This window comes from Diospyros lotus, chromosome 3, assembly GCF_014633365.1.
Source record: "Diospyros lotus cultivar Yz01 chromosome 3, ASM1463336v1, whole genome shotgun sequence".
NCBI lineage: Eukaryota > Viridiplantae > Streptophyta > Magnoliopsida > Ericales > Ebenaceae > Diospyros > Diospyros lotus.
In genome coordinates this window covers 39523987-39549848 of record NC_068340.1, presented here as the reverse complement: position 1 = coordinate 39549848, position 25862 = coordinate 39523987, and the positions used below count along the sequence as shown (strand labels likewise).

The 25862-nt window shown below is 33.0% G+C and overlaps 1 protein-coding gene across 3 annotated transcripts; it reads right to left on the bottom strand.

The window, feature by feature from the left end:
• Positions 1 to 1116: 1116 nt before the first annotated feature.
• LOC127797284 (amino-acid permease BAT1 homolog) lies at positions 1117 to 21202 on the bottom strand. Of its 3 annotated transcripts, XM_052330051.1 has the most exons (9): positions 21003 to 21202; positions 20733 to 20921; positions 17557 to 17776; positions 3933 to 3951; positions 3577 to 3796; positions 3308 to 3489; positions 2246 to 2535; positions 2028 to 2157; positions 1117 to 1566 (listed from the first exon to the last, which is right to left on the bottom strand). In XM_052330051.1, the coding sequence occupies exons 3-9, from the start codon at positions 17715 to 17717 to the stop codon at positions 1225 to 1227; spliced, it is 1344 nt and encodes a 447-aa protein (XP_052186011.1). In that variant the 5' UTR covers positions 17718 to 17776; positions 20733 to 20921; positions 21003 to 21202; the 3' UTR covers positions 1117 to 1224. The 3 variants fall into 3 exon arrangements, 2 of the variants coding, with proteins under 2 accessions (XP_052186011.1, XP_052186010.1); XM_052330050.1 differs by having other exon boundaries at positions 17557 to 17817; positions 20733 to 21202; XR_008022172.1 differs by having other exon boundaries at positions 1429 to 1566; positions 1889 to 2157; positions 17557 to 17817; positions 20733 to 21202.
• Positions 21203 to 25862: the final 4660 nt, after the last annotated feature.

Genomic DNA, 25862 nt, shown 5'->3' with positions numbered 1-25862 from the left:
ATGCAATGGAAGATAAATGAGTGAAATAAAAGGTGAACTATTTTGGGTTCTTTTAAACAATGAAAATCAATAGAGCAAGGAGATATTAAACAAACAATAAACACTATTATAATTAAAAGATAAAAGGGCATTGCTTAAGCACAATGTTACATTTCATCCGATTCTCTTTAATTCGTGGGAAAACAAAATTAGAATTGCAGATGAAAATGGATTAAATTTCATTTTATTACTATTGTCTCTCTCGATGGAAAGAAAATGTTTTTCCATTCATTTTTATTCCATCTCCTCTCCCAAGCAGACTGTTAATCCATGGAAGTCGAGTTGGTTTGATTTGCAGAGAGAACAAATCAAATCAAGCCATTTGGAGTAGGAGGAGAAAAGAAAGGTTAGTAGTTATAGCTTGGGCCAATGTCACCTAAATGAACCTATTTTAACCTTTTCAAGGAATATATGGATGCAATGTCAAAGATTGTCTTACTACAATTAGGGGTGATTAAACTTTCCGTTTAATCCAAATAATCAAATTGAATCAATTGAAATTATTAGTTCAATTTAATTTTTAAATTTATCAATTTTAATTATTTTGCTTTTGACTATTTTTTGTATTGAAAATAATTAAAATAATTAAATCAATCAAAAGATTATTTTTACTTGAGTAAAAAAAATTTAATCGAGTAATATTATTTTTATTTAAATAACAAATCTTGTTAAATAAGTAATATTTTTAAACTAAAATCTACATACAAAGATTAATTTTAATTAAATAATACTCTTTTTACTCTTGTAATACTTATTCTCACTTGAATAACATTTATTTTTTGTGAGTAACAAATATTTTTAATTAAATAATATTTTTAAATTAAAATTTATTCATAAAAATTAATAGATAATTTTTTTTTATTCGAGTATTATTCTTTTCAATCGGTTCAATTTTTTTTGAATTTGTTTGATTTTTTTAATTTTCAATTTATTCACCTTTCATATTTGTTCAATCAATTCGGTTGAATTTTCTACACAAAGTTCGATTATTTTAATTTTAGCATTTTGGCCAGTTCAATATGTTCACCCGACAACCTCCAAGTGGAAGCACTAAACACCACATATAGCTTTTCGACATGACAGCAAAATGCATAAACTAATTAATACAAGGGGTATTCGACACATGTTGAGCAGAAGCAAATGAATGATTTTATTTTGTGCAACTATTGTGACATACAAAGCCATCTATATGTTGCCTATGGGACCTTTAAACCAATGTCGAGCACTCAACATCCAAGAAAATATGATGAGAACCAGCAGGCCCCCGACTGCGACTGGACTATAATTCAGAGTATCAGCAGTAATGGGGAAAGCCACAGGTAAAGAAAAGAGCACCGATATGATCGCCACCCAAAGAACTGCAATCCATCCGACAAGGATCCCATAGTGGCCCAAGTTGAAAGGGCCCGGGACAAAACTCTTGCGAGCCAAAGTGACCCTGAAGAAGATGGGAAGAGCATAGGCAATGTACAGTCCACTTGTTGCTATTGACACCATGGCTTCAAATGCCACTGAGCTTCCAAGAGACTGCAAGACATTCATTGGGAGCAAAATTTACCCAGGAAGAACATCTTAATCATTATAGCGAATTAAGGTAACAGAAAACAAAGTTAGGGAAAGAAATAGAATTTGGAACTCCAAATCAATTGTGTGGTTATGTAATTGTTGGAGGCATTTGGATTTGGTTCCAAATATAGGATGGATTTGGACCCTGGACCTGAGAAATCGGAGGACTGAAATGACATCTATGTAGGTGTCATTTCAAATAACAGAATTTGAAATCCATCTATACAAACGCAAGGTAAAGTAAACTGTTAAAAAGGAAAAATGCGATATGATTCCATCTCACCACTAAGTCTTTTGACCCTCACCCACATGGCAAGAGATTTTTTAAAGTTCTGAAAGCATAAATGCAAGGCAAGAGATGCTTAATGCAGCGTCACAGATGGATTCTGATTACGAGCAGGTAAATAGTGAGATTCCCATACCGTCAGAGCCATGCAAAATGCCACAAGAGCAGAGAGCCAGACTGCATTAATGGGGACCTCCTGCTCGTTTACTTTATGCCAAACTGATGACAGTGGCACAGCTCCATCTCTTGAAAATGCATAAGCCATCCTAGAGAATGAATTTTTAGCATCGTTTAAGTAGTAGGGTCAGGGAGAACCTGTATTAACAAGGACAAATCACACACACACTTGTTTACCTTGAATTACTGGTCATTGAGCTCATGCCGCAGAAAAATATGGCAACAGCAACAACACCCAAACAAATAATACCCCCAGTGCCATTGCCATATCTACTCTTGAATGCTAGGTAAAATACTTCAGCAATAGCATAACCACCAGCATCATTTTCTGAGCTCAAAAGGTATTGGATGTCGGTAACTGCAAATGTGATACCTAGTAGATAACACCATCCAACAATTACCGATATCCCAATGGCACTAATTATTCCCATTGGTCCATTCTTATCTGCACTCTTGGTTTCTTCTGTCTGAAAGCAAGTTCATGGGCGATACAATGGCTCGCTTTCAGATTCCTGATTAAATGTGAAGTACATAAAAGTAAAAAAGAAGACTACTATCTCCATGGTTTTAGCAGTTAAAATTACGTTTTAGTTGCAAAGTTTTTTTCTGTCAGGACTGGACTACAGATTACCAAACCTCAGAAAACTGTATCTCCCTAGAATTATCCCCTGGTTTCATTGTTCAAAATACAAAAAAAAAATTGCTTGCATCAATATGTTTTTGCATCTGAAAAGTATAATGTACAACAATAATAAGAATTTTTTGCATGAAAAAATTGACATAGCCCTATAAAAGAAAAAGTTCCTTTCGTTACTCACTTTTGTTCCTTAACAATATGTTGCACGTGTTTGGATCACTTATAGTGAAGCCTGGCCCAAAGTGAGATGGGCGTGTCGAGAGTAAATATAAAAGATATTTTTAAGGAAAATAATATAAAAGATAAAGTTAACTTTTCATCTACCAGATTAAACTTTTAGATCAGATAATAGTTAATAATTTAACAAAAGCAAACCTCACTAACATGATCATTTGCTTTACATTATTTCAGCAGTTTTTTTTTTTTTTTTCAGTTTCTCAATTCAATAACCCAAAGTAAATCAATTTCTAATCAAAGTAGCCAAATAATCTTCAACTAAACAATAATAGGAGATTAATTAGCCAAGTGAAGCCAAAGCCAAAAACTATCTTAATAATATACTGTTGGAGCTTCTGAAGTGTTTAATGTTGAACAGAACTTACCATGTTGGCAGATGCATCATAGCCAGTGAATGTATACTGGTTCATTATGAGTCCCAGAACAAATATATAGAAGTCATTTCTGATTCCATCATCATTGTCAGTGTTGAAAAAAGTAAACACAAAGTTGGCACTAGCCCTTTCCTTTGCTACCATGGGAATGAGAATCACAAGGACAAATACACCTAAAAGACCAAAGATTAATCCATTGAGTCAGCCTGTGCAAAATACCATGCATGTAATATGCCAACGAACAGGAATACTCTCCTTACCCACAACATTCCATGCAGCAGCAAGCTGTCCAAAGAATGATAACAAAGAGATAGGAAGACTGTTTATAATACCATGCAGGAGCAAAATTCCACCATGCATGGCAATAAGTACATATTTGGAGGCCTCATATCCACCATTATTTTTTCCACCAGTGCTGAGGAGAACAATCACCTGAATCAGCTGCGCAAGCGAGAAATCTATACTCGCTGTAACAGCCCACTGCATAGAAAGTTAAATTTTGCAATTTATGGTTTATATTACATAGAAATGGTGAAGATGCAGCTTAGTTGGTCTCAGAGTGTGTGTGTGTATTGAAAGTTTGCACGCTTGGGAACAGGAAAATCCTCAGAAGTACCTGACCAACAATGTTAAACCTGCAAGCAAAAGATGTATATGAGAAGGACAAAAGGTAACAGAATTAGCAATGATAACAACAATAGTTTGCTTGGTGCATTTCCACAGTAAAAAGATATCCCAACAAAAGGCAGTCCAATAATCATGTTGAATGCATAAAAAATAAGCCACTCAAAAACTAAGTCCACCAAAAGCCACCACGATTATTCGGATGGGTAAATTCCACAAGGCACCGTAAGATTTGGCAAAAAGACACTGACTATCGCTGAGTATTCAGAAATTGCATGGACCTCCCTTGCTGTCAAAAGATCACCAGAATTGACCATTTTGCCCTTATTTTTAAACAAACCCCGCCCCTTTATCTCTCCTCTATGTTCTCTCTTTCTCTTTCTTCTCCCTCTCTCGTTGTCGCCGAATACAAGGGATTTGATCTTTCTCTCTCCCTCTCTTTCTTGTTTGGCAATCACCAAACTGATATCACGATGGGGTTACACCATCACCATGACAGCTGAAGAAATTGACAATGAAGGGAGGGAGGGTAAGAGAGATGGAGAAATATGGATAGTGGTGCCCCAACACCCCCCCCCCCCCCCCCCCCCTTCTCTCACTCTATCTGAATAAGTAAAGTAATCCAAATCAGGTTCCTTTCAAAGGTCATCTGATTTTTTTTTGCTTTCTTTTTTTTTTTTTTTTTTTTGGTAATTATAGTGGAGAGTGAGAATGGAGGGCATTTGGAGAATTTAAAAAACATAAACAGCAGAAAGGAAGTAATCCGTGATTATGAAAATCAAGGCAGGTGCATGCTATTTCTTAAAACACAAAGGTGGTTAGTGTTTTTTTTCTGGCAAACCTCAGGGGTGCTGTGTGAAATTTTCCCTATTTGGATTATAAGCCAACAGTCTAGAAATGGAGGATTTATAATCCCATGGGAGGTTGTATCAATTATACCCCTCCATGGGTTGGGTCTAAATTTTGCCTTCCCTTCATTTAATATATTTTAATCTAATAAGTATATTACATTAAATTGATACATCTTTTAAATATATTTTATTTGACATCTATTATATAATATTGTCATCATTACCATCATTATATCAACTGCACCTTATCCTAACTAAGTTAGGATCGATGACACGACATTCATAATATCAATTGACTTTCAAAAGTCGCACTGACCACACAAATCCATGTAAAAGAACACTGTGGCAAAATTTTATGACAAATGCCCTTTCTGATGCAACTCTCTAGCAAAGGAATCATGAGATAACTGCTAACAACATCTTCATATGGAAATGTTTCATAAGATGACAGTGAAGATAATTGATATTGTTGTGTTCCATCACATAGTTGATATTGTAAAACCAACCTATATAACATGGAAACATAAATTATTATATTATATAATATTGTATTATGATATATATACATATGTATATATTTGAGTAAATTCCATCTAGACCCTCTACAGTTTGAGCAATTTTCAACAAGACCCCATGTGGTTTACTTTTGGCATTTAAGGTTATTCTTTTTTATTCATAGATTCCTCTTCATTACTAACACCATTAAAAAAAGTACGCCAAAAGTAAATTCAAAGCAAAAAACCTAGATGAAATCTTACTAGGATTTACCAATTAAATGGAGAAAATCAGTGTATGTCAACTTCAAACTCGAAACCAAGCACCCCCCCCCCCCCCCCCCCACACACACACACACAAAAAAAAAACTATGTATGTGTGCAAGGTTGTTAAAATCGAGAGTTTAAGTGGGATCGAAAGAGGGTTCATAAAATCAAATTATAAAATTGAATCGTAAAATTTTAGAAATAATTAAAAATATCATTTAATTTATATAAATGTGTGTTTATAATGATATAATTTTTTAAAAAATAAATGAATATCATTTAATAACCTTATTATAACAACTTTATTAGTTTTTAATATTCCTTATTATTAATATTTTTTATTATTAATGTTAAAATTGGGAGCACTGGCAGTCCAAGAAATCACCCTAAGAACCAACAAATATGTTCACTCTTGGACACTCTCACAATCCTCTCGGTTTTGGACACAAACATTACAACAAAAATAAATGCAACCAAAACAAAACAAAATGAAACAAACAATAAATAGAAACACAAACCACAAACACCATATTTTATCCTGATTCGGATTGCCTTTTTAAGACAACCCTACATCCAGTCTTGAACCTCCTCGAGCAACCTTCTTTTATTTAGAGAATGATCAATATACAGTTGGTTCTCTTCTTTCTATTTCCCGAGTACATCAAGCCTTCGCCCTAAGATTACAAAGCTATCAAACTCTAGCCTTTCTCTCGGAATGATCCCTACTCGTTACAAATAGAAAATGAAAACTCTACATGTCACGGCTACCCCTTACCCTCTATTTATAATAGTGGGCGGATATCCCAATGAAGACTTTTAGATATTTACAGTTTAACCCCCCAACTATCACTAAATACATGATTGGGATATAAACTTCTATTTAATGCTTCATTTGCCCTCAAATGAACTACTTCCACCAATCTTCTTATCCTATACTCGAGACAACTTTTAACAATTAATTTTGATAGCAGCACCGAGTAATCGAAGATTCGAAGCTATTACCAACTTACGGTAATGGCAGCACCGAGCAATAACAGTGTTGCACTGCGAGGAATGGCGTTCGTGTTGCATGGAGGGGAACAATGGGAGCACCAATGGCAACACAACATCTTGGACTCAGCGACACGACGTTGATTCATGTGTGAATCGAGTCAATCGATGGCAATAGAAAGTGAATAGAGTCAATCGATAGTGGCAGAAGGTGAATCGAGTCGATCGATGGTAGCACTGAGCACCGAGCAACTGTACGGCAAGGGGAAATGGCAACAGAAGGCGGTTTGACATGAGGGAGCTAGGGTTCGCAGAGCACTTCAGAGATGGGAATCTATAAGAAGATTAGAGACAAAATCATTTTCTATCTCTAAGAAGCTTAGAGACGAAAATTATTTCCGTCTCTAAGCTTCCAACAAGCCAAAAATAAAATCAGTGGAATCGCGATTCAACTTGTGATTTTAACGAGTTGAATTGCAATTCACATTGACTTTACCTCAATTCTGATTTTATAACCGAGTTGAATCATTTAGAGGTCGTTAACACGTAAAATCGTATACGTAGGATCGCGATTTTAACAACAATGTATGCGTGCACGTGTGAAAAGTAAGTTCCAATATAGTATACCATATATATAGCGACAACAAAAGAATCAAATCACATTTGCATTCATATAAAAAGACAAAGTTCGCAAAATAAACAACCCTTAAAAAACTTTCATCAGTGAGTTTTCTACATCCTTGAGCATTATATTCTTGGGCATCAAATTCCATGGGATAGCGCATCCTTGGGCCTCTGCTATTGCTGTGTGCGTGTATTCGCATGATTGGGAAATCTTAGGGCCTATTAAATTATAGAAAACATTTCCTAATTTTTCAACTTCAATTTTACAACTAAATATACTCTTTAACATTTTATGATTCAAAAAGCAAAAGCATTCATTTTCAGAAAATTTAGAAAACATCTTTTTGATGTTTTCCAGTTCATAGTATAAAGTAGAAAATTAGAAATTTGAGTTTTCTATTTTCTAATTGGATATTCAAACATTCAAAAGAAAATTGGAATTCAAAAATTAAGAAATGTTTTCTATAACTGAACAGGCCCTTAGATTTCTCAAGTGAAATACACTGATGAGAGAACTTGGATGTGGATCTTCTCATAAAATCAACAAGAGAAAGAGAGGGAGAGGAGTTAATTTGTTTGAGTGAAGAAGAAGATTGGGATTTTACTCTCTCTAAAGTTTGTCGTTTTCTCTTAAAATCTGGAGATTTTTTAGGGAAAAAATTACAGATTTTAGAGAGAGAGAATTGCTTGGAGAGATAGTTATGTTAGTATGGAGGTTGAATATGTAGAGAGAGAGTTGCAAAGAGTTTTCTGTAGTTTTTAACAGTCTTCGAAGAAAAAAAGTAAATCACAAGGAACTTAAATGCTAAAAGTAAACCACAGGGAGTTTGCGTGAAGATGGCTGAAACCATAAGTGATCTAAATGGGATGTACCGTAAATATTTTTGGGGCAATTTTTATCTTTAATTAATAATTCATCTCACAATTTTATGCTATAAACTAAAATATACAATCTATATAATTACATTAATATCTTGTATAAATGGGTAATACCAAAACAATACCACACTTTTAGCTTAGTTTCAATTTCAAAACAAACTTTTAATTTTTTTCAATTCACATGCCAAGCTTATTTTTTTGTTTAAATAGTTAAATGCTGTCAAGACTCGTTAATTTTAGCAGTTAAAATTGTGGCATCACACCAAGGAAGTGCTAACCTGGACTTTGAGGTAGCAACTAATTGCCACCTCATAACTCTATCCTATCTCTTTCTCGCTCTCTCTTTTTCTCTACTCTCTCCATATTTTTTAATTAGAAAAATATATTAAATATAACTACAAACTAATGTTCAAAAAATCGGACCAAGGTGTTGAACCAAAAAGGAGAGAGGTTCACTGTTCAATGATTAAACTAGGGTTAAACCAAAGTCGAACTGAAATGTATTTTTATTAAATAAATAAATGTAAAAGAATTAAAAATATAATAAAAAATTAAAATTCATCAAATAAAATTAAGGTGAACCAATACAAACACAAACTTTACAAGCAAATAATAATTAATAAACAAAATTTCTTTATTAATTATAGATATTTTTTCCTAATTCTCTATTTACCTCTCCACCCTCTCTCTGCAACCACTATTTACTCTATTCACCATTTCCTCTCTTCACTTACCAAAAAATCTCTTCACTTACCAAAAAAGACACAAGACACCCATTTCTCTTCCTTCCATGTGCGCCCACTTCATTTCTCTTCTCTTCACATACCAAAAAGGCACCCATTTCTTTACCGTCTAACCACACTATTTGACCACTCAACCACATTGTTTCTCCATTCTCCCTCTTTCTTTCTTCATATTAGCTCCTCTCTCTCTTTCACATATTTTTTGGTTTAGGGTTCATCACATGGTTCGTCATTTCCTTCTGGTACCTTCTCTCCATCCTTATTAGAGGTCACCTTCATATTTGATGTATTACCGCCATCTACTCCCATTATCTCAGCACTTTTTAAGGCATGACACCTGATTTTGCAAGGGAGAACCCCTTCCATATATTTCTTCCTCAGGTCAAATAGTAGAAGAATTACCTTAGGGGCTTTGATGATCAGAATTGTGTACACCATTAACGAAAGTGTTAGCAATCTTCTCATTCTTTTCATGTAACAACTCATTGCCTTCAATATTATGTTCACCTCAAGCAATAAGGATCGTCCCTTGGTGTCCCCATTGCAATTCACATTTCTTAAATTATTGCACCAGCTACCATCATTACTTCCATTTAAGCTAAGGCTGACAAGGATACATGAGAATTTCAAATCAAAACCTCTTATGCTGAATGCCACATTGCTATTTTGACCTTGATTTTGTGTGCATTTTTATCTTCCTTGGAATTGATGACTTCATTCAATTTGCTTGAAATAAATTCTCTCAATTTTGGTTGCATAAGGTGGATATTCAAGAGCAGCTGAAACTATTTATTCCCTTCCACTGACAGATTCATGTTCCAGTGCCCATAACAAAAGTTTGCTAATCATCAGCTTCTGAATGTTGATTTTGTTGATTATGTTGTCCCAACTCCATACAATGTAAGACCAAGAAGAACACAAGAACAAAATAAAAAACTCAATCTAAACTCAAATCAATATCAATAATCAAAGGCTCCCTAAGAATATATCACAAAAGGATTTATATAGACTCTAAATCCTACCTAATTAGGAAGCATAATCAAAGAAACAAATAAACAAGATAGGCTAATAATATCTCATAAAATATTTATTTCCCTATCCTAAATCACCATATGTAACTGCCTATCAGAAAGTAAATCCTTGGCAATGTGACAATTTGCACTTACAGGCCTTGATATGACCACCACAAGATGGAACCAGATAGTTGAACTTGATTGAACACCATCATGATTTGGTCAAGACCTGTTTCTTCACTTATATGCTCAACTTTTCTGGAGGACAAATGCATTGGAGTCCCCTGATTCTTTCACATTTTGATTCCCATCCAACTGAGAAAACTGTTCTAGTGCAACAATCCTGTTCCCAGTAGGAAGTACAGATGTCACATCACCTTCAAGGAATTCACTTTCACCATCAAATAACAAGGGATTATCAACACAATGCCATTCCACTACTTTTGACAAAATCCCCTGTGGTGGAGCAGTCAAAGCAAAACTGTCTTTAGCTTCACTTCTCACAAATTCTTCAGGGGCCGGTTGAGTAGATTGGAGAATAATAGAAGCTGCATCACAATATTTTAAGTCCAAGGGAGTTCCACCTTTCTCCAGAAACTCCAGCTCTCTTCTCCTTTCTGCATGCTCAGCATACTCCTGCCTAAGCTCCACTTTAGACTTCTTGTTTGCTTGCTGCAGAGATTTTACGGTAGCAATTTCAATTCTGCCATCAAAAGCTCCTTCGGTGGAATTAACCTCAGCAGTGACTAGAAGAGTAGACCCTAAACTCATAGAGGCCAGGGTTGCAATACCACCACTTCAACTGCGAATTGGGTTGTAGAAAACAACCTGGGTTGCAAAGTGGATCGCCAAAATGGAGACCAAGTGCTTTAGGCAACTGGAAGGGCTCCATAACGGGGGTTGGGATTTATGACTAATGGAAAAAACAGTTCATATATCCAAAAGAAATTAAGAAAAAGAAAAGGGAGGGAGAGAGAGAGAGGAGGCAAGCTATATCAGAGACGGGAATAATCTAACTTATTAGAGTTCACCATCAATGACCATAAGCATGACTGCCTCAGCCTCCTTTCCTTCCAAAGCACCAAGGTTGTAACGACCCGTTAATGGGTTCGAGTGATATTTGTGGGAGTAGAATATTTATTTTATTTGAGTAATGAATTTTGAGGAGTTATTCATGCTATTTTTAGATGATGTGGCCAAAGAGATGAAAATGTGGAAAAGTTAAAGATATGACTTGTTGGAAATGGGACCCACAACTATTCAAGGTATATTTTTAAATATTTTATCTGGAAATTGTGGTGTTGGAGTTGGAGTAAGATGTGAATTATCATTATACACATATGTCTATCATTTAAGTGATTATGTAAATATGTGTATTATGGTAATTAATGAAATAAGAATATAAATATATATGTGTGTGTGGGGGGGGGGGGGGGGGGGGGTTTAAATGGCCTTAGAAGAGAAATTATGAGGCAAATAGAAGAGAGGAGAGGAGAGGGAGCTGATTGGGAGAGCAAAGGGAGGAGCTAGGGCTCACTTTCTTCTTCACTTCCTTGATCATTAAAGTTCCAAGAAGGTTTGAGCTCGTTGGGTGTTGGTTCTGCATCATCTTCTTCCCCTTTTTCTTGTTGGTTGTCTTGATTTTGGGGGGGGGGGGGGGGGGGTTGTGGACTTCCTCTCTTGTGGTGATTCTTAAAGGCTTAATCAAAGGGGAGCTAGAAAAGGCAAGTTCTACTCCTCTATTCCTCTTCCAAACTCTTTAAATTTGGTGTATTGAGGATTAATGGTGAAAAACCCCCATGTATTTCAAGGGTTGCTCTTGGTTGATGTTTATGTAAAGATCTTTGTAAATCTCTCCAAATTCTTGATTATGTTGGTTGGAAATGTTTTAGAACTTCAAATAGGGTTTATTCCACCCTATATTTTGTTGGGAATTATGTATTTTGGGTTAGAATTGTGTATGGAAAGTTTGGGGATGATTTTGGTTCGTCCATGTGTGTTTCTGGGTTCTAGGAGTCGACTAATTTGGTCATTAGTCGACTATTTTGGGCCATTAGTTGACTAATTTGGCCCCATAATCAACTAATTAGAACCCCTGGTTTTGTAGGCTCTCTTCCAAGTTGACTAGGCCTTGCCCCAAGTCGACTCAATGCAAGTCGACTCAAACTATGCACCTTGTACGGTTTTGGCCATAACTTGTGTAGATATCCGATTTGTGAACCGTTTGTGTTGTAAACTAAACTTGATAGGCTTCGATTTGGTATAGATTTTGAATTATTTGGCCAAGTTTTGAGTAGTTTCTTCTTAGTCCCAAGACACGTTTAGATGTTTTTGGAAACCTTTTCTCTCCTTCATGAAACCTGTTATCCCTTTTTCTTGTATATATCCCATGCATTCCAACCATGACTATGTGAGTATAATTGGCTTGTGCATGTCGTTACAAGAAGTCTTATGCATGGGATTTTGTGTGAAGCATGATGTCTTTGTTATGCATGGCATAGTTTTGGGAATTATATGTGATACTTAATGTGCGCTACGGACGGGATCCGCCAGGATATCCCCTATAGTGATAAACCGAAAGCTCAGGTGGACTAAAAGCCAAACTCGTGTCAAGCTCGAGTGGGCCATAAGGCCGGACTCGTGTGGGATCTAGACCCCTTACTATGATTATGCTATAGTGATATATGGGAGTTAAAACCGAAACTCAGGTGGGCTATAAAGCCAAACTCGTGTAAGCTCAGGTGGGCCACAAGGGTTGGACTTGTGTGGGACTTAGATCCCCTCTCAAATGACTACATAGGATGGTTATGTGTGGCAACATGCATCTTATACATATATTGTGATGGCTTGATGCCAGCATGGCATGGATGCATGCGTTGTTATGCTCATGATGTGTGTGTGACATGATTCCACTCCTTTATACATGTATGGGTGGGGTATTTACTATCGTCTACAGTTGGTCTCTGTTACTCTTGTTGTCTCTTATTCTATGTTACTTGCTGAACTTTGTAACTCATTTGTTTCTACATCATTCCAAGTACAGGCAAAGCTAAGGTAGAGTGTGAGCCTAGCAAGGGCGGATCTTTGGGGGATTAGACGTGTACAGAGCTCACCTAAAGTAAAGGTTTTGGGTTCTTTTGTGTTGAGAGGTTAGAGCTAGATAGGCTCTCGAGCCTTGAGGGTGTGTATGTATATGTCTTGTGACTATGACTTGCTATATTGTAATCAGAGGGTGTAACTCTTGTTTCCACGGTAATGTACACGTTTAATGTAAAGAGAGATTTGATAATGTTGCATTATAAAGCTTGCTAATGATAGCGTATATGATGTATTGATGGAGTTTGGCTTCAAATTGCTTGCATATCATTCTATTAATAACCCTATCACGGATCCTCTATACTAGTGGGGCCTCCAGGAGCCAGGCCGTTACAAAGGTAGGGTGGAGAGGTAGTGATTCGATGAACACCTAAATCGAAACTAGGGATTTCCCCCATCAATAGAGAGATATCATAACATTGAAGGAGGTATGTGTTTAGTTTCAATTTTATACTGTAACCCTCTGTTTGGTTGCATCATTGAATGTTAAGGTGGACAATAACATGGACAGGATTAAGTCTGATGAGATGGAAACACTATATTTTATGCATATATTTTACGTACATATAGACCAAAAAGTATATTAAAAAGGAAATATAGAGCACCGCCACCCTAATTGGCTTGTCCCATTGGAACCATAATATAATATATATGAGAAAAGTGAAAGTCCTAGTTCAACAGTTCTGTTTTGCAGATTTCATGCAAAATCATTCAACCAATGATTATCTATGACTATGTTTACTCAGGTAAATAATTATTTTCAACGGCATGATGCTCTTAACATTTTTCATTGTGTGTATATTAAATTTATACTACACCTTCAAGTTGATTAAAGTTGATTACCAAGTTTAGTATTGATCATCAGAGCCTGAATTGTTGTGCATCCTATTTGAACATGACATTCTATTCTATTTAAAATTCCATGAAATAAGTTATTAATCAAGTAAGCTAGAAATGAGACTTTAACAATTCAAACACATGTGAAAATAAAGCTTATCATTCTAGGTTTTTCACAAAGAGCAAATCTACAAATAAAAAAGAAATGTTCGAGTACTTTAGGATAGAATTGGTCAAGTGCAAATCAATTAAAGTTCAAATTAAACAACAACAACAACAACATATCCAGCATTTATCCCACTATGTGGGGTCGGCTACATGAATTCTAGACTTCCATGTATTTCTGTCTTTTGTCATATCCTCATTTAGATCCATATATTTCATATCAAATTTTAATGTCTCTCCCAAAGTCTTCTTGGGTCTATCTCTACCTCTTTTTGTGACTAATTGTTCAATTTCATCAACTCTCCTCACAGGAACGTCTCTTAGTCTCCTTCTCACATGACCAAACCATCTTAATCTAGTCTCTCTCATCTTCTCCTCGATTGGCACTACTCCTACCTTATTACGAATAACTTCATTTCTAATTTTATCCTTTCTTGTATGTCCGCACATCCATCTTAACATCCTCATCTCCGCTACACTCGTCTTTTGCTCATGCTGGTATTTGACTGCCCAACATTCTGAGCCATACAGCAAGACTGGTCTTATAGTTGTCCTATAAAATTTTCCTTTCAATTTTAATGGGATTTTACCATCACATAACACCCCCGATGCATTTCTCCATTTTAGCCAACCTGCCTTAATTCTATGTGCGACATCCTCGTGGATTTTTCCATCTTTTTGAATCACTGATCCCAAATATCGAAAATGGTCTTTTCTTTGTAAGATTTGTCTTCTAATTTTATTATAACATCATCCACTCTTGCATTTTTACTAAATTTGCATTCCATATATTCTGTTTTCTTTCTACTTAATTTAAATCCCTTAGATTCTAAATTGTTTGTCCACAACTCAAGCTTAGTGTTCACTCCTTCTTTTGTTTCATCCACCAACACTATGTCGTCTGCAAATAGCATACACCATGGCACATCTGTCTGAATATCTTTAGTGAGTTCATCCATTACTAGGGCAAATAAGTATGGACTTAGTGCAGAACTTTGATGCAGTCCTATTGTAGTTGTAAATGGTTCAGTATCCCCTCCGCATGTTCTGACCCTTATCTCTACACCATGATACATGTCCTTAAGGACTTGTATATAGGCTATTTTGACTCATTTCTTCTCTAAAACCCTCCATAATACTTCTCTAGGGACCCTATCATAGGCCTTTTCTAGATCTATAAACACCATATGTAGGTCCTTCTGATGATCTCGATACCTTTCCATTAGACGCCTCAGTAAATATATAGCTTCCATTGTTGACCTACCAGGCATGAAACCAAACTGATTTTCTGACACCTTTGTTTCCTTTCTGAGCCTCTGCTCTATTACTCTCTCTCAGAGTTTCATGGTATGACTCATTAACTTAATTCCTCTATAATTTTCACAGTTTTGAACATCTCCTTTGTTCTTGTATATAGGAACCAAAGTACTCTTCCTCCACTCATCTGGCATCTTTTTTTATTTAAGGATGGCGTTAAATAGTTGCATTAGCCAGGAGATGCCCTCTTCTCCCATGCATTTCCATGCTTCTATTGGTATATTATCTGGTCCCACTGCCTTATGATTTTTCATCTTTTTTAATGCTTTCCTTATTTCATTTGAACTTATGCGTCGATAGAATGTGTAGCTCACATTCCCTTCGGAGTTACTAAGATGTCCCAACTTAACTCTTGTGTCACCACCATCATTGAATAATTTTATGAAATACTCCTTCCATCTCTCCTTAATCGCTCCCTCATTTACTAAAACATTTTGATTGTCATCTTTTATGCATTTCACTTGATTTAAATCCCGTGTTTTTCTTTCTCTTGCTTTAGCTAATTTATATATATCCTTTTCTCCATCTTTTGTATCAAGTCGTTTATATAGATTCTCATATGCTTTTGACCTTGCTTTACTAACAGCTCTTTTTGCTGCCTTTTTTGCTTCTTTATAATTTTTTTGATTTTCTTCATTGTTGCATTGATATACCGCCTTATAGCAAGTTTTCTTATTTTTAATTTTCAATTGTACCTCTTCATTCCACCACCAAGACTTCTTAAGGTTAGGGGATCTACCATTTGTCTCTCCAAGGACTACCTTTGCCGTGCTTCTCAGAGCATTAGCCATTTCTTTCCACATTTGGTTTGTCTATCTTTCTCCATTCCATTCCCTTCTACCCCTTAATTTTTCTTTGAAGATTAGTTGTTTCTCCCCTTTTAAATTCCACCACCTGATTCTTGGATTTTGTTTTATGTGATTTTTTCTCTTCCAATTTCTTACTTGGACGTCAAGTACTAGAAGTCTATGTTGAGTAGTCAAACACTCTCCCGGTATCACCTTACAATCCCTACAACATAACCGATCCTCTTGTCTCATGAGGAAGTAATCTATTTGGGTGCTTGAAGTGATATTTTTATATGTGATTAAGTATTCGTCCCGTTTTTTGAACCTAGTATTGGTTATAATGAACCCATATGCCATAGCAAAATCTAGGATAGATTTACCCTCATTATTAATTTCCCCGAATCCATACCCTCCGTGTACCTCTCTATATCCGTTTCCGTCTCTACCCACGTGCCCATTTAAATCACCTCCTATAATCACTTTCTCTGCTCTTGGTATCATTTGTATGAGTCCCTCTAGGTCCTCCCAGAATTTTGCTTTTATCTCATCACCTAACCTCGCTTGTGGTGCATATGTACTAAAGATATTCATAGTCATTCTTCCTAGACTAATCTTCACCATAATAATCCTATCCCCTATTCTCTTTACATCCACTACCTCATCTATTAAGCTTTTATCCATAATAATCCCCACTCCATTTTTCGCTCAATCAGTTCCTGTGTACCATATTTTTTATCCAATTTCTGATAAAATTTTTACTTTTTTCCCTACTCATCTCGTCTCTTGAAGGCACATAATATTAATTTTTCCCCTAATCATCACATCCACCACTTCCATAGCTTTGCCTGTTAATGTTCCTATGTTCCATGACCCAATCCTTAATCTATGATTTTGTTTTTGGCCTTGACTTTGGATTTGATTTTGTTTTTGGCCTTGATTTTGAATTTGATTTTGTTTTTGATTTTGATTTTGGTTTTGGTTTTGGTTTTGGTTTTGGTTTTGGTTTTGATTTTGATTTTGGTTTTGATTTTGATTTTGGACTAACTTCTTTACCCACATCCGTCCAAGCAAATGCGGGAACCCTTGCTCATTTATCACTACATCCGGGCGCCGATGCAGCGGCCCTAGCTCACTTGTCATTATACGGGGGCAGTGTAGCGCGTCGCTATGAAGGGTTACGCCCACGCCCAAACGATTTTTCATAATTTTTCTAGAGTTCATGTTTTGGATCCGACTAAGTTTTACGTTGGCTGTCGGCTACCTAACACAACTCTCCTAAGTCAAAACCCTCCTAAGTCAAATTAGATGAAGTAAAATTTATCCACAGAAACACCAAACCCAAGAGATCAAGTTGGTCTTTCTAAGTCAAAACCAAATAATAGTAAACTAGAAAGAAGCCTATTCCAAAGAGCTCATGTTCTTCAACTCCCAGTGGTACATATCTAGGTCTGTTGCATGCTACAAAGCATAGCCACATTTAATTGTTCTTTTTAGCCAAAACCACATGATACTAAATTCAAAGATGAAAGAGCTATAGGTTGTCACAGCTTACCAGCCAGTGAGCCAAGAGGCAAGTGGGCCCCAGTGATTACCGCAGAGTTTGGCACTCCAGAAGTAGAGCCCACCAGAGGTTGGATAGGCAGAGCAGATCTCAGCCATTGATAAGCCCACTATCAGTGTCATCACCCCCACTATGGGCCATCCCCATATCATCGTCAAAGGTCCACCATACGTCAGGCCCGTATTATATGTCGTTGTTATACCAGTCAGCACTGATATGATTGAGAAGGTCAGTGAAAAGTTTGAAATGGCCCTATCAAATAAAATTACACACATGCAGTTAATTACGACTCAAAACTTCATATACAAGCAATCCAACCACTAATAATTTTACAAAATTTTTATATATAAAATTACATAAAAATAATACAATATAGTTATAACTCCCCTACTATTATATATGTAGTTACATGAAAAGTTTTATACTATTTGCTGTACTGAAAATGACTTTAAAGAACTCATATACTAATATCTTACTCAAAATAAATGAAAATGACAAGTTCAAAATTATTATCAATTTGACCTTGAAATCAGAGGTAATGAAAGAAACCAGCATCACATATCAAGAAAAGCACTAAATTATTTTATTACTCTTAATTTTATACAAGTAACAAATATTTACAAGATAAATCTATTACTTGTTTTCCTAGCTGGGATCATCATCTAACAATAAGATAAGCATTACAAGTAATAAAATACTAAAAATACAACACATATATAGCCTTTATCCACTCTATGGGTTGATAACATGAATTTTAGCTTCCTAGTCAATTTTATCTATGGTCTTATCTTCTCTAAGACCCTTAGGACTCATATTAAAAAATAACACATAGAACAAAACTCCTTAAGACTGCTTTGCCTCCTCATTTTCCTGCCATTGAAGTTGCAGACTTTCAATTGCACAATCTACAAAGCAGTAATTACATGGTTCACTGATATACCAATAAAGGACAAGGAGAGTTGTATATATTTTTTTATATATACACATACATAGGAAGAATAATATTTTTATAAAAAACATTATTAAAATAATATAATAGTAATATTTTTGTCAACGATTGAAGTTTAAAGTTTGAATAGTTGGTGATTGAATAGAAGAGGGTAAGGAGCCGAGAAGATAAGAACTAAAGCTTTATTTGTTTTAAGTTTTTAATCTCCTATGTAAATCTGTAAATTATAAAGCTATTGTTGTAATCTAGTCCTACTAATTAGGATTATAATCTATTCCTAGTTTTTAGGAGAATTATTAGGAGCTTTCTTGTATATATAGATTAGCTTACACATGAAATGTGATGAAGGAATTCTATTCTCTTCAAAGTTCCTTTTTGACAATTTTTGCGGTTAAGTTTGTTGACCTTTTATTTATATATTATAACTCTGTATAATTATTGTATCAATTTTTCTCAAAAAATAAAATTACAACTTGAGTTAGGTGTAAATTTTCAATTTCAAGATATTGTTTTTTTTTAAAGACTACATGGTGTCTATTTATTATGAGCGCATCCATTTCAGCTTGGAAAGACTTTGTTTATTTAACTTTTATAATAGATTCACTATTTTTTTCTTTTTTGTTACTATTAATTTATCCTACAAAGTATTATTAGGGTTCATGTATTTCAAGTTTTATGAATCATATTCCTCTATCCAAAGAATGAAAACAAAATCAAACCTAAAAACTCAAACAAATTTTTTGAAAAAAATATTTTGTTAATGAGCGACACTACTTCAACTTTGGGAGAGAGTGATTTGCGAGGATTAAGAAGAGAAACCAAGGCATAGGAAAATCAATTTGGTTTTATGCCTAGTAGGTCAACAATGAAAACTATATGTTTATTGAGGCACATAGTGGAAAAGTAAAGGTAAACAAGAGGATCTAGAAAAAGCTTATGACAAAGTTCCAAGATGTTGAGTAATTGACTGAACACTTTGCACACAATTCTCACACTCTTGCGCAAAAAATAGAAAAGAAACAAGGGGCAAAAGGTTTATCCTAGTTCAAACTTTAAATGAATCAAAGTCCTACGTCTAGACTGTAGGCGACACCACAAAAATCCACTATAGAACAGATAGGTACACACCCACAAAGCCTTCTTACACAGGCTTCCCTCACAGAGATTACAAAGTCTAGGAACCTAGGCTTTTCTCTCTCTCATGTACATGAAAAATGAAGAAGACGCATCAGAAACATAGCTGGCCCTCTATTTATAGAGGATAAAGGAGGCGGCAATTACAAGACACTTAAAAAGAAACAAATGTTGGTACTAACCGTTACATGGTTAGTTACCGTTACAATGGCTTAAAATAAAACATAACTTCCAGTTTCTTTCATGCCTTCGTTCTGAATTTAGACTTAACTGGTGCAAACTTCAACACAAGAAAAGTCTTATGAAGGGTTTTAGAGAAGAAATGAGAGCAAATTGTTTCTATACAAGTTACTAGAGACATATTTCATGAAGCAAAAACATGTGACAGAACAGAACATGTGGAGGAGATACTAAGGATTTCCTAGTCCTCTTCCCCCTCCTCCTGTTCAATCCCCTCTTCATCCCAGCAGGTAACAATCCTCAAAAGCCCAGAAAACAAGATGTCATAACAGAGAAAATTCATCCTGCCTTCGGCTGCCAAATAAGAACAGAAATGCCAAAAAAATCAGACTTTTTATTTGTACTAATACAGTTTTGGTTTGAGATTTGATGTTCCTGCTGTTGCTGTCTAGTCATTAGCTTTTAATTAGTTAAAATGAAGAGTTTAGAAGGAATTTTTGGAAGATTGAATTTCAAAAGCATGGAGAAGTCGAGAAAAGATCGTTCAGACTAGGGAAGTGAGGTAAACGACAATATAGCATTGAACATTTTAACAAGTTAGCAGTGACTATTGAAAAAATTAAAAAAGTCATTCTAAGCTTAAAAAACACAGTAAAAGTTCATCAATTTTTTTAATTTACCCAAATATGAATTCTGAGACTGTTCCTTCATCCCACTCCAACGGTACGTATAAACTTACTTCAAAATAAACAAGTGAAGACCTTTTCCCCTCTCTCGACAAATTCGGAGCAAAATTATGCAAAATAACCTTAAGCTGAATTCCAAAAATGCGTATGATTCAGAGAGAGAGAGAGAGAGAAAGCTGAAATTAAATAGGTTAGAAGTTGTGGAGGGGAGAACGCACGACAGATTGCGGCTGAGTTCTTGCTTGTAGCCAAGCTGATTCAATCGGGTGTCATCAGCAGAGGCAGCGCCGCCATTTCCGGGAAGAGCGTGATAGGGACCTCGGCCGTCTTCGTCGATCCCATCAATCGACGAGTTTTTCCTGTTCATCCTTGTCCCAACAGGCGTTCGTTCTCAATCCTCTTTCCAACTGATGACAGAAAGCCAACATATGATTCGTAAACTGTAACGATAACGATTGAATTATAAATAACATAATTGAATATCTAACAGTCAATAATGGAGAGCTCAGCATCAGCCATTCGGTGAAGAAGATTCATTTGGTAGGTTTGGCACTATCCGCAATCAGACGATCCCCACCCGAATCGGTGGCTCGGCCTTCACTGCTTTGGGTGAACAGTTATCGGGCAGAGCCTGGGATGGCCCACGAGTAGAGCAGCCCCACCCAAATCGGTGGCTCTGCACACGAATCCGTACCTCACGGGTTGGCCCGTCGCCGTCGTCCATTGTTACTCCATGTGGCTTCGGCTTCGAATGCAACTGAACATTCAAGAGAGGTAGGTCCGTGCGGTGGAGTTGTGCTTTTGAGTACAATTATTTTTTACTAAATCCAGTACGCATGCACTTTTACTTTTGGACCACGCTACTGTACTCTCCTGAGTTACACATTAAAATCCATAATATATTATAAATAATAAAAATATCTTGCATCTCATCACCCACCTCACCTCTTCCTGTTGCCTTATTGCTAACTTATTGCTGAGAGATATTTTAGTTATACATCTTATTTCATCATTTTGGATAAAAGATATTTTAAACATTTTAGATACATTATATAGCTCAAAATATAAGTCATGATATATCAATAGCGTTTTTTTTACTTTTTTTTTGTAGTCATTTAAATTTTTTTATTATTTTAATTACATCTTTGTATTTATATTTTTTAATCAATTTAATCCTTATATTTTGACTTTTTCATATAATAACTCAAATTTTTCGTTATTTCAATTATATTTTTATACCTATACTTTTAATTAATTTAATTGTTATACTTTATTGTGTAAAAAAGAGTTTAAATTTATTCATCTCACTTTATTTTTTTACATGTCAAAATAAGAGTTAAATTGACTAAAAAATACAGATATAATAATATAATAGTCAAAACAACTAAATGTTCAAGTTCTTACCTGAAAAAGTATCAAAATGCAATAGTCAAATCGCCTAAAAAATATGAGTTTAGAAATGTAATTAAAACAATAAAAAATTTAGATAGCTACGTGAAAAAAAAAATATGAAAACACGAAAACAAAAATATGGGTTTGTCCATTATTCTTTAAAAATTATAAATTAAATTTACTTTTTTAAATAAATCTTTAATGATTATATTATAATTTTATTTACAACTAGTGATGAACCCGTGTGATATACGGGAGAGTTTAATTTAAAAATAAAAAAAATAAACTTGTTATTTTAAATAATTTTAACAGAATTTATGATTAAAATTTTTTTTAATCTTTAATCATTTATCAAAATTTAAGTTTAATTAATTATTCACTATTCAATATGCTAATTGATAACACTTTTAATTCAATATACTATCATTCAATGTGTTCAAGAATAATTTACACATTAAGTAGGTCATTCGGCAAAATATTTATAAATTTTTTTATTTATTATATTATATTTATTTATAAATAAATATTATAAAATCTATAATATATCCACTTAAAAACGTTCGTTATTTTCTATTTATTATATTATAGTTATAAATATAAATTAAAACTCAAAAATATGAGCAATAATCAATTTTTTCAATAATAACAAATTTTAAAAATATTAATTTTGATTTCTCCCATAGTCTTAAAAATGTGATACCTTAAATATTAATTAGCATTAAAAAATCCTAGCACTTGACAACCTTAAATAATTTTTTATGAATTTGTTAAGATATCACATTTTCAAGACTATAATATAATTATTAAAGTAATTAATAATTAATTAATCACTACATTTAATTTAATGCAAGTTTTTGAGATAAAAAATTCATCATTGATTGACACTTAGCAAAATACTTTGTTTGACTATCATATTTTAATATTATATAAATATATATAGAATAAAGATATAAAGATAATATTTTAAATAAATGAACAATTTTTTATAACTTAATTAATAGTTTAATGTCTGTTAATATTTCTCATAAAACCCATGCAAATTTAATACAAATTTTAGAGACAAAAAACAGTTTGGCAGATTTTTGGAGGGAACAAAAATTTACAAAATATTTTACTTTAATATAATATATTATATATTATTATATTATATAAAGATAAAATCTTATTTAATGGATAATTTTCTGTGACTTAGTTAATACTTTAAGTGTCTATTCATATTTCTCATAAATAGTATTTATTTTTGATTGATTGACGGATTAATTGATGAGAATGTCTAACATAAAATATATTTTTTTATTAATCAATAGCATTGAAAAATTTATACAAGTTTAATACAAATTTTAAATGTAAAAATTAGTTTGGCAGATTTTTTGAGGGAAGAAATATTTGCATACTATTCTACTATATATTATATATAATATATAATATATTTATATTATATAAAAATAAAATTTTATAAAAATAAAATTTTTCTGTGACTTAATTAATAATTTAAGTGTCTATTCATATTACTCATAAATAGTATTTATTTTTTATTGATTGATGAATTAATTAAATATTTAATATTCACATAATAATGTATTGAAAAATCTATGATTAGCATTAAAAAACTCGTGTATTTAAAATTTATTATTAATTTTACAATAATTAGTACATATTATTTCAGTGCCAAATCTTACAAAGAAAATACAATTTTCGATATTTGGGATCAGTGATTAAAAAAGATGGAGAACTTCACGAGAATGTCACACATAGAATTAAGGCAGGTTGGCTAAAATGGAGAAATGCATCAAGGGTGTTATGTGATGGTAAAATCCCATTAAAATTGAAAGGAAAATTCTATAGGACGGCTACAAAACCAGTTTTGTTGTACGGCTCAGAATGTTGGGCAATCAAATACCAACATGAGCAAAAAAAGAGTGTAGCGGAGATGAGGATGTTAAGATAGATGTGCGACCATACAAGAAAAAGATAAAATTAGAAATGGAGTTATTTATAATAAGATATGAGTAGTGCAAATAGAGGAGAAGATGAGAGAGACTAGACTAAGATGATTTAGTCATGTGAGAAGGAGACCAAGAGACGTTCTTGTGAGGAGAGTTGATGAAATTGAACAATTAATAAAAAAAAAGAGATAGAGGCAGACCTAAGAAGAATTTGGGGGAGACATTAAAGTTTGATATGAAGTGTATAGATCTCAATAAAGATATGACAAAAGATAAAAATACATGGAAGTCTATAATTCATGTAGCCGACCCCACATAGTGGGATAAATGTTGGATATGTTGTTATTGTTGTTGTAGTACATATTATTTCAAAACAATTGAAAGATTTAAATTATTAATGCAAATTATAAAATATAAATTATTAATGCAATAAATACTAAATGCAAATCATTGATGCAAGTTTTTGGAAAAAAATTTATTACTACTTATTAATGTAAATTACAAAATACAAATTATTAATATAATAAGTATTAATTGCAAATCATTAATGTAAATTTTGGGAGAAAATTTATTTTTTCAAGACTATCATACTTTTATATATATATATAAAAAGATTATATATAATATAATAATATTTATATTATAATATATAAAGATAGAATTTTATATAAATGAACAATTTTCTGTGACTTAATTAATAGCTTAAGTCTCTATTCATATTCCTCATAAATAGTATTTATTTTTTATTGATTGACGGATTAATTAAATATCTAATATTTACATAATAATGTATTGAAAAATCCATTATTAGCATTAAAAAATTCGTGTATTTAAAATTCATTATTAATTTTACAATAATTAGTACATATTATTTCAAAACAATTGAAATATTTAAATTATTAATGCAAATTATAAAATATAAATTATTAATGCAGTAAGTATTAAATGCAAATCATTAATGCAAGTTTTGGGGGGAATTTTATTACTATTTATTATTTCAAAACAATTGAAAGATTTAAATTATTAATACAAATTACAAAATGTAAATTATTAATGCAATAAGTATTAATTGCAAATCATTAATGTAAGTTTTGGGGGGAAATTTCTTTTTTTAAGACTATCATACTTTTATATATATAAAGATACTATATATTATTATATTATACAAACATAAGATTTTATTTAATAGATAATTTTCTATAACTTAGTTAATACTTTAAGTGTCTATTCATATTTCTTACAAATAGTATTTATTTTTGATTGATTGATGGATTAATTGTTGAGAAGATCTAACAAAAAATATTTATTTTTGATTAATTAATAGCATTGAAAAATTAATGCAAGTTTAATACAAATTTTAGATATAAAAAATAGTTTGGCAGATTTTTTGAGAGAATAAATATTTGCATACTATTCTACTATATATTATATATAATATATAATATTTATATTATATTATATAAATATATAATTTTATATAAATGAATAATTTTCTGTGACTTAATTAATAGTTTAAGTGTCTATTCATATTACTCAGAAATAGTATTTATTTTTGATTGATTGATGGATTAATTAAATATTTAATATTTACATAATAATGTATTGGAAAACCTATGATTAGCATTGAAAAGCTCGTGTATTTAAAATTTATTATTAATTTTACAATAATTAGTACATATTATTTCAAAACAATTGAAAGATTTAAATTATTAATGCAAATTACAAAATGTAAATTATTAATACAATAAGTACTAAATGCAAATAATTGATGTAAGTTTTTGAGAAAAAATTTATTACTATTTATTATTTCAAAGCAATTGAAAGATTTAAATTATTAATGTAAATTACAAAATACAAATTATTAATGCAATAAGTATTAATTGCAAATCATTAATGTAAGTTTTGGGGGAGAATTTTTTTTTTCAAGACTATTCTACCTTTATATATATAAAGATCTTTTCACATATTTATGAGTAAATAAAATATCTTCTCAAAATTTATCTACATTAC

Coding starts and splice junctions, on each gene's coding strand:
- LOC127797284 (XM_052330050.1), bottom strand. CDS start 20,881: ATGAACAGGAAAAACTCGTCGATTGATGGGATCGACGAAGACGGCCGA. Junction 3,490..3,576: donor TGCTGCATGGAATGTTGTGG/GTAAGGAGAGTA, acceptor TTGGTCTTTTAG/GTGTATTTGTCCTTGTGATT. Junction 1,567..2,027: donor CATTTTGCATGGCTCTGACG/GTATGGGAATCT, acceptor AATGTCTTGCAG/TCTCTTGGAAGCTCAGTGGC.